The sequence below is a fragment of the Epinephelus fuscoguttatus genome, linkage group LG22 (assembly GCF_011397635.1).
Source record: "Epinephelus fuscoguttatus linkage group LG22, E.fuscoguttatus.final_Chr_v1".
NCBI classification, from domain to species: domain Eukaryota; kingdom Metazoa; phylum Chordata; class Actinopteri; order Perciformes; family Serranidae; genus Epinephelus; species Epinephelus fuscoguttatus.
The window spans coordinates 2,602,917-2,613,048 of NC_064773.1; the positions used below are offsets into that span (position 1 = coordinate 2,602,917).

The 10,132-nt window shown below is 44.7% G+C and overlaps 1 protein-coding gene across 10 annotated transcripts in view; it reads left to right on the plus strand.

Moving 5' to 3' along the window:
* Positions 1-5,211, plus strand: part of grip1 (glutamate receptor interacting protein 1) — an 88,899-nt gene extending 83,688 nt beyond the window's left edge. For all 10 annotated transcript variants that reach the window (XM_049567448.1, XM_049567450.1, XM_049567441.1 and 7 more), the window contains 4 exons: positions 587-697; positions 804-920; positions 1,502-1,648; positions 1,730-5,211. In XM_049567448.1, the coding sequence (XP_049423405.1) occupies positions 587-697; positions 804-920; positions 1,502-1,648; positions 1,730-2,032 (678 nt within the window). In that variant the 3' untranslated portion in view covers positions 2,033-5,211. The remainder of the gene's footprint in view (positions 1-586; positions 698-803; positions 921-1,501; positions 1,649-1,729) is intronic.
* Positions 5,212-10,132: the final 4,921 nt, after the last annotated feature.

Sequence of the window (10,132 nt, forward strand, 5' to 3'; positions counted from 1 at the left end):
CATTGGCGAATCAGCTCGTGGCTCTGCTTCAACTGTGCGAATGTCTGTGCCGGTCGACCAAAATTTCTGACATGTCAGAAATTCATCCGACCGTCCGAATGTGGTTCTGGAACAGATGATCGACCCTTGCCCCCCCGTACACTGCACGGCAAAAGACGCACGACGAAGCGGAAATCCGGCCCGAGCGTCGGCACGTCGTGCGTCTCAAAAATCGGGTCAAATCCGGTCAAAAATCGTACAGTGTATGCTGGGCTTAACTATCAAAAGATCTGGTCAACAGAAAAAGCAATAGATTCCATCAGTAGATCCTGTCTGTGGAAACAAGGGTAGATCCTTGAAATAGAGAGTCAGGAACAACAGCAGAATCTGCCAGTAGAAATAAGTAGATGTCACAAGGAGAAGTAACAATGGAGTCTGTTAGTAGATCCTGTCAGTAGAGGCCTCTCTTGTCCTGGTGTGATCATCGCAGCTCAAAGGTCGGACTCCCAGGATGCCTTTGACCTTCATGTTTTTTTGATGAATCTAACAGACTGTTTTATTGTTGATTGGCTCTCTGTGATTGGATATTTTGAATGAATTTCTCCAGGCAACCATCATGTCAGGCTCCACTCTCAGTCTGAACCATGACCCCACCCCCCTACGCAGCACACTGGGACGCCAGGCAAGCTTCCAGGAACGCAGTAACTCCAAACCACAGGTAACCTGACCTCTGACCTCACACTTTGTTACACTCGTCTTATATTTTGTCACATCTTAAAAGTGTTTGTATCTCTTTGAAGAATCATTCCCGTACCTTTTTTCAGGTGACCCCTCGGTCCAACACCTTGCCCTCTGACCCGCAGCGTCGAGCCTTTGCCATGAGGAAGATGAGGCAGGAAGTCAATGAGATCCTAAATCAGAACCCTGTGGAACTCCACAAGGTAACATTTGACCCTCTGACACTGATTACATTGGTTTCAAAATGTGTTTTGGTGGGCCGAACACATCACCTTTCACATCTGTGTCTATCATGCGTCTCCAAGGTTTCAAGCTGACCACCTGCGTACAATTATTAAGCACGGGCTAATCAAGAAATCAAAAAGGTTTCAAGAACTAAAATACATCTATGGGCAATTCCAACCTAGATTGACAGGACAGAGTCATTTGCAACTTGCAAAGGAGCGAAGGACGACGAAAAATGGTTCATTTTCTGATGATCCTGATGATGATGACACACATTCCTGTTATCTCCGTGTCCGGGCTGCATCAGGAGGCATTAGCATTTACAGTGCAAGATATCTGGACAAATGCATCCCGGCTCACCTCTGCAAGTGGTTTGAATGATCAGATCACCATGGGTCTTGGTGGTCTTTTACACTTGTATTTAGTACTGTCTACTTGTGATATGATCACCCAAAATGTATTTTAAAACCAAGTGTAAACAGGTTCTTTGACACTTTAAGGTGACTAGATGTTCATCTACCTGTTGTGATTCTAACAGAGTGTGTGTCTGTGTTTGTAGCTGACTCTCGAGAAGGCCTCAGATCTGGAAGATTTTGGTTTCAGTGTGTCTGATGGTATGTTGGACCGTGGCGTCTACGTCAACAACATCCGACCGGGAGGCCCAGCAGAGCGGGGCGGCCTCCAAGCCTATGACCGGATACTACAGGTACAAAAACAGGAGTATCTATAGCTGCGTTAGCACCTCTGTATTCAGGTATTTAAACCATATACCTCTTATGTCTTCCAGATTAACCACGTGCGCACCAGGGACTTTGACTGCTGCCTCGTTGTTCCACTGATCGCCGAGTCTCCAAACCACCTCGAGCTTGTTATCAGCCGAAACCCCACCTCCTCCACCACCCTGCTGGCCAATCACACTGACGGTACAACCAACAGCAGCCACTCCCCTCAGCAAATCGGTAGTGAGCTGGGACCATCGGAGCTCTCCACTGGCCAGGGAGAGGATGGTGGTCCAATCAAGTGGAGCCAACCAGGAGAAGGGTTGGGGGCGGGGCTTGGGATGGGTCAGGTGAATAATAATTCCTTATAGCAGACAAAAAGTGGATAAAACTGGATTAAACCGGTTCTAATCAAACTGGACTGGAGAGGTCAACAAGGAGAACAATACAGCAAAGTTGAATTAAACTGGTTTAGACCCGTCCGAACTGGTTCAGAGTGGACGCCCCATGGTGCTACAAACACCCTCTGGATGAACTTTGACCACTAAAGTTTGACCTTTGAACTGCTGAAGCAGCCTGAAAGCACACTGATGGACCGGAGTAACTCTTCACCTTTTCACTTGAACCAGTTCTGCATACTGGTCCTACTGGTGTCACTGGAACCAGAACTATAACTACTGATCCTACTGGAACCACAGCCAGATCTACTGGTTTATTGGGCTGGGAATTAATGGGTACTGGTTCAACTTGCCCAGAGCCATGGCTACTGATTCTATTGAAGCTAGAGCCACAGTCAGTGGTTTTACTGGTTTAAGATTAATGGTTACTGGTTCTACAAGCCTAGAATTGCTGAAGCCAGAGCCACTGGTCTTACTGGTAAAAGACATAGGTTCTGGTCTAAGTGGTTAGAGAATCAAGGCTACTGATTCCCCTGAAACCAGAGCCATAGCTAGTGATCTTACTGGTCCAAGACACATGGGCTCTGGTCTTAGTGGTTACAGAGCCATGGTCCCAATGAAGCCACAGCTAATGGTCTTACTGGTTTAAGACATGTGGGTTCTTGTCTTAGTGGTGACAGAACCATGGGTACTGGTCCAACTGAAGCTTGAGCCACAGCCACCAGTCCAACACATGGTTCTTGTTCATAGTTGTAATGGTCATAGAATTGTGGGTACTAAGACAGAACCTTCACCAGTGATTCTGCGAGTCCAGAACTGAGGCTCCAGGTCCATCTGGTGTTACGAGAATCACAACCATGGCTTTTGGTTGTACTGGCCAAGGACCTCAGCAGCACAAAGACTGATGGGACTCCAGAATCTAGAACCTGCTGATGGACAAACAGTCCAATGTCTAGTAAACTAGGGATGCTCCGATCAGCCTGTAGAGGGTCGATGTCTTTGTCCAAACTGATACTGATCACTGACTGGTTTCTGTTCTTAAACACTGAATTATGTCAAAGTCTTAACCTTGATATTCCTCACGTTATGGTTAGAAGTACCTTTATTGGTACAGAGGGTTGGGTCAGGCAGAAGATTAATTAAAGATTAGACGTGGATGGTGTTTGGTAAGGATTTGGTGTAGTTCAGGTGAGGATAAGAATTTATAGAATCCATAAAATCACAAATAGATGTAGCTGCTTGAGTTTAATTCTGACATGTGAGGTACTCCTCAGATGTACAAAAAAATGAAATCCTCCATAAAATAACCCAAAAATCCCAATTAGCTTGTAGCATGCTATCAGACTAGCACCATTGTGCATTTTTGAGTCAACATGGCAAAAAGTCTTTAAATTGCTTAGAAAAAGTGAGAACTTGGAATTTATTCCATGACAACTGGGCAAACTAAGTTTAATCACAAAAAAAAAACAGCTACTAAATGGACGTTGTAAAATTGTTTTCGAAACATAATTTTAGGCTGGATTCCTGTTAAAAAAACATGTTCATATATCTCAAACTAAAGGTTGTTTTTTATGGCGCTAGTATCCACCTTATTCCTAGCCCCAATAATACCAATGCGTGAATCATGGGCACAACTTCTTGAGTTGAGTGGAACTGGCTTTTTCCAGTGGTAACGATAAGCTAATGGTACGCTAATCCTCTTTCCTGACATGATAACGTGATCATATCTCTGTTATCTCAAAGCAGTCATTGTTTTCTTTTTTAACCAAACATGTTAGCGATTGGCTTGCCTTGCTACGTTAACATGTTTCATATAACAGAACCGGAGCTAGCATACAGTAACATCTACTTCAATAACAGATGCGGTGAACATTTAACATAATTCAATATTAACTTTAGCTCCACGTAAATGTATATATAATACATGTATATAATGTATAACATGATGTTTAACAGCCAACGCTCCACTCCTCTGCCTTAACGACATAGTTGACACATTTTTATAGCTGCTGATTTATTAAATCAGAGTTCTACTGAGAGAAATATAACATCGAATTTAGCAGCAGACTGTCGTTCTAGGTGTCATTCTTTCCCGCAAATTCTAATTTAATACTTCTCCGCTCTCGAAACTCTTTTGGTTTTATTCTTGTGTCATTCCAATCGTGTGCTATGTGTTAGAGAAGGGTGTGCATGAATATACGGGACAAATCACGTGCCATATTGATTCATTAAAAGGACCGTGCCTTTTATTTTTTTGATGCAGTGTAACTGGTATTTTATGGGACTGGTGTCAAACTATTCCTCTCCGTAGGCTGGCGATGGAAACTGTGACGGCCGTTAACACACTGCTGTTGAAACCACAAATTTAGCTCAGTCTGGGTACAAGGACATTTTAGCATAATGTTTGACGTTAGCAGCATTTGCTAAACTGAAGGTGAACATGATTGGCGCTGAGGCTAACCATAGGGTCAATGTGACGAACTACCTTACTCACAGGAAGTTGCACCCATTATCATTTCTACAGTAGCGCCCTCAAGAATGAGGTTAATATACACATTTGAAAGGATACCCAGCCCTAACGTTGGAGAACAGGCAGCCATGTTGGATTCAGTTTTAAGACATAGATCAAGTCAATGATTATCAGCTGATACTGATCGGAGCATCCCTAATGACATGTACAGACAGACAGAGGGTTTACTGTCAAGATTTTAGTTCTGTGCCATGAACGAGCTGCATACTGGAAGAGTGATAATAATCATATTGACAATGATGATGATGATGATGATGATGATGATGATGATGACACTGAGCAGTTCAATAAGAATCTTTTTCTACTGTTTACACCTGTTGGACTGGCCACACTGTGTGTATGTATGTGTGTGTGTCTGTGTGTGTGTTTGTATGTTATGTGTGCGTGTTAAACACAAGGCCAGTTGAGCCCCTCCCCCTCCCCTTCCCCCTCCCCCATTCTTCCCTCAACCAATAGGCCGCCAGGACGACAACAGACGGCAGCTCTGAGAGATTCAGCTGATTGGCTGGAACCAATCAGAAAACAAAATCTTCCCTGCCCGTCTGTGATTGGTTCTCTTTGACACACAAGTCGACCAATCAGCTACCAGGAAGAAGCCAAGCATGCCCCCACCCGACTTCCTGACCCCAGTAACAGTGATCTATTATGCTAATCGATCGGTGTGTTTTTTGATTGACTGTTGTCAGTTTTCTCCGTTTGTTTGTTTGTTTGTTACCATGGCGACTGAACCTGAAAAGATGTAAAATAGGTTAAAAAATGGTTCAGTCCCGTCGCTGTTCACATCGAGACCATCAAACCCTGAAAACCTTCACCTCATAACCACAAAACAATGTTACACGAGAAAAAAATCCTGATGAAACAGGAAACCTGTGACAGTAAATACCTGTGTGTGTGTGTGTGTGTGTGTGTGTGTGCGTGTGCGTGTGTGCGTGCGTGTGCGCGAGCATGTGAGCGTGTGTGTATGTTTATTTTGGAGTGATGTCAACATCTTCCTGCTCTCACCTCAGTCTGAACTCACTATTTAAACTGGCCAATGAGAACCCTCCCTCAGCGCCAACCACCAGTAGAAACCCTCCCTGAGCTCTAACGACCAATCGCCCTCTGCTAAACGCCCTGTGCTTTGTATTGGAGCACTGTGATTGGCTGTGACTGTGCAGCAGCTGTGAGCGTCTGGTCTTGTGGATAGTTGTGAATCTGAAGCAGTGCTATCATATAGTTAGCATGTGGCTAGCAGACGCTGAACACAGGGCTAGCATAAGCCTAACGTGGCCACACACACACAGCACAAGGCTAATACTAGCTGTGGTTACCACCGAGCAAACTTATGTTCATCATTTGGTAAATATGTGTTTGGCATACACCAAACATCTAGCCAACATACCTGTTAGCACACTGCTAACCCAGGGCAAAGCCGGCCTAACAAAGTCAGTGTATGGATAGCACACATTGAGCACAAGGCTAACACAGGGCTAACATCAGGTAAACACAGCTAGTATTTAGTTAGCACACAGCTAACACGGAGCTAGCATCTGGTAGACATTGCTAATAGTTGTTTAGCATACAGCCACAGCAGGGCTAACACCTGGCTAACATTGCTAGGTGTTAAAATAGGGCTAACACCTGGTTAGTACACAATAGAACAAGACTAACACATGGTAAACATAGCTAATATAAGGTTAGCACATAGCTAACACAGGGCTATTAGCCTATATGGATAGCACAGACTTGAAACACAGCCAAGATAAGGTAAACAGCTAATATCTTGTTAGCACACTGCTAAAACAGGGCTAACACTTACATAACTCAGCTAAGTGTTTGCACAAGCTAACAGGGCTGGTGTGTGGTACAGATGTGCAACAAGGCTAACAGGACTTAAACCTGGTAAACAGAGCTAATATTTACTGTAGCTCACAGCTAACACGGGGCTACAACAGGTATTCAGTTAGCGCATGGCTAACCCAGGGTTAACGCCAGGCAAACAAAGCCAGTGTATGGTTGTGCACACCTAACACAAGGCTAATATAGAGCTAACATGTGGTAAACACAGCTAGCATTTAGTTAGCACACAACTAGCATGTTAGTTATCTGGCATATAGGTAAAGTAGGGCAAGCACCTGACTAAAACAACAGGTATGTGGTAATTGCACATTAGAGCAAAGCGTAGACACAATAAACAAAGTTAATATCTCGTTAGCACACTGCTAACACAGGGCTAACAACTAGATAACACAGCTAGCACAGACCAAGGAAGAGGCTAACACAGAACTCACAATTGGTTAAGGGAGCTAATATCCGGTTTAGCTCACAGCTAACTCTGGGATACCACTATTGATAAATTGCCACATGGCTACCAGAGAGCTAACACCTAGATAACTTAGCTAGGTGTTAGCGCAGACATAGAAACAGGCTAACACGGGACTAACACCTGATTAAAAGACATAATATTCACTTTAGCTCACAGCCAACACAGGGCTATCACTGTTAGTCTCTTAGCATATGGCTAGCACTGGGCTAACACAACCAGTATTCGGTTAGCATATGATTAGCATTCGCTATTTCATGGATAACTTTGAACTTTGTGGTTGGTAACTGGGAGTGGTAGCTTTGTTAGCGCTGTTAGCATTCCAGCGTTCAGCTGAGAAAACTGTTCCACCAATGGGAAAAGGCCACAGAGCTGAGGGGGCGTGGCTTCAGAAGGGTTTGATGAGCGAAATCTAAAGCCATACACACTGTGTTTGTGCGCAAGTAAAACTGCTGTGTGTATGTGTGTGTGTGTGTGTGTGTGTGTGTGTGTGTGTGTGTATAGCATTGCAGGGATTTGCACTCTAGTGATTCACCTCAGCAAGACATCCGCCCACACACATGCACGCACGCATGCACGCACACACACACACACACACACACACACACTCACGCATCGCACTGCCATTTGAAATAGTGGGTCAGATTAGTTTCCATGTAGCTTCACCAACCAACCAAACTGTATTTTTCTTTAAAGGAACAGGGATGTTGTAAAGTATTTTTGTACAAATTTAATACTTTGGTAGCATGACGTTCCTGGTGTTTGTCCTGTCGGGCTCCACTGCTCTCCTCCACCCCCCCCTTTGTATGGACAACTACTGAGCAACAATAAAGATGAAGACCTGCTGGGAGGGCTGGACTCCATGTTTGTTTTTAACAAGGTTCATGAATTCATCTGTCATTTTGCAGCAAAGTGTACGGCGAGCTCTTCGAACATTTAATCAGTGGTGGTGATAAGAATTACAGATATCAAGGATCGCTTTTTGACTCCTTAGAATTCCAAGCATCCGTATTGTAATAATGACCAGTAGCAATTATTATTAAAAATACCTACAATTTATTTCTGACGAGTGGAAATGTAATTGTAAATATCTGTAACTTGATTACAACTAGTCAGCTTTTACCACTGCCACTTACCACTGCTCATAATGTGACATTGACTAGTTGCAATTCCAGATTCAACTCAACTCACATCCATGATGAGAATCTCCTGTTCCAGCACATCCCAAAGGTGCTCTATTGGACTGAGATCTGGTGACTGTGGAGGCCATTGGAGTACAGTGAACTCATTGTCATGTTTGAGATGATGTGAGCTTTGTGACATGGTGCGTTATCCTGCTGGAAGTAGCCATCAGAAGATGGGTACACTGTGGTCATAAAGGGATGGACACGCTCAGCAACAATACTCAGGTAGGCTGTGGTGTTTAAACCATGCTCAGTTGGTACTAAGAAAATCTCCCCCACACCATTACACCACCAGCAGCAGCCTGAAGCGTTGATACAAGGCAGGATGGATCCATGCTTCCATCTGAATGTGGTTTTTCCAATCTTCTATTGTCCAGTTTTGGTGAGAAAACCCGTGTGAACTGTAGCCTCAGTTTCCTGTTGTTAGCTGACAGGAGTGGCACCTGGTGTGGTCTTCTGCTGCTGTAGCCCATCTGCTTCAAGGTTGGACAAGGTGTTGTTGCTTCAGAGATGCTCTTCTGCACACCTTGGTTGGAACCAGTGCTTATTTGACTTCCTGTTGCCTTTCTATCATCTTGAACCAGTCTGGCCATTCTCCTCTGACCTCTGGCATCAACAAAGCATTTTGGCTCACTGGATATTTGCTCTTTTTGGGACCATCCTCTGTAAACCCTAGAGATGAAGCTTCTTGGGTTTGGCAGGCTGGTATCGCCAGTTTGTGCCCCAGTTTGCAACCATTGCAGCTCCACTCACAGCACTGACCAGCAAGGACCAGAGGAACCCAGTAACCTAGTCAGATGACTGTGAAACAACCTTCAACACATTGAAAGCCCACCTGTGTTCTTCCCCTGTCCTCAAAAGCAGAGACTTCAACCAAAGGTTCCTGGTACAGGTGGATGCATCCACAGTCGGCCTTGGAGCAGTCCTGGCCCAAGGAGACCCTGGGCAGGAACATCCAATCCTGTACCTGAGCCGCAAGCTGCAGCCACGTGAGACCAGGTATTCCACTGTGGAAAAAGATGGTCTGGCCATTAAGTGGGCGCTGGAGAGTCTGCGGTACTATCTGCTTGGATGGGAGTTTGATCTGGAAACTGAGCACCGGGCTCTCACCTGGATCAACTCCATGAAGGATCACAACAGCCGCCTTACCCGGTGGTATCTCTCCCTCCAGCCTTTCAGGTTTGCCATCCGTCACCGATCAGACAAGGCCAGTCTGGTGTCATATTACCTTTCCAGGTTGTCGCACAGCACCAACCTCCCTGAGGAGGGGCAAGATGTCACCCCAGCCCGTCTGGCACCAACAACCATGTCACGTTCAAAGTCACTTCAGTCACCTTTCTTCATCATTCTGATGCTCCGTTTGAACTTCAGCAGCTCGTCTTCACCATGTCTACATGACTAAATGTTAATGAGCTGCTGACACCTGATTGGCTGATTAGCTATTTGTGTCAAAACAATTTACTTTTGGCCAAATTTTAAATGAGACATAGAATACAGTGGGGTTTGTTTTTGTTTGTTTTTATGACAGGAGCAGTCATAGAATGTGATGTAGTCTGAGTGGGCGGAAGTTCGCTGCATAGATCAGCCTCTCATTGGGCGGAACGAGCCACCCGCTAAAAGTCCCGCCCTACCACTTCCGGTTGTGTAGCAGTTTTCAACACGTCCTTTACTAACTTTTGTGGTGTTTGATCTTGCGGGGATGTAGCCATTTTTCTGCCAGGGTTCGCGTCCTGTAGGTGATATTTTTGTGGGCGTGTTACACCAAAACCTGTTTCCCCCCGGCAACATTTTTGCAAGCGCACCGTTGCTGTGGCACCGCCCAGAACGATTGTGATTGGTTGAAAGAAATACAAGCAGCCAGGGCATTTTTTCCTCCAATCTCAAAGTGAGAGTCGGCCCAGCCAGACCTTTCTTTTCTTGAGAAAGGTCTGGTGAGCGAGACTAAACATGATGTGACCAAAGACTGTTAAAAATCCAATGATAATTTCTCTTGTACAGTTTCTGGCTGTGATAATTTTGCCTTTTTTTTTAAAAAAAAAAAAAACACACCTTCCAAA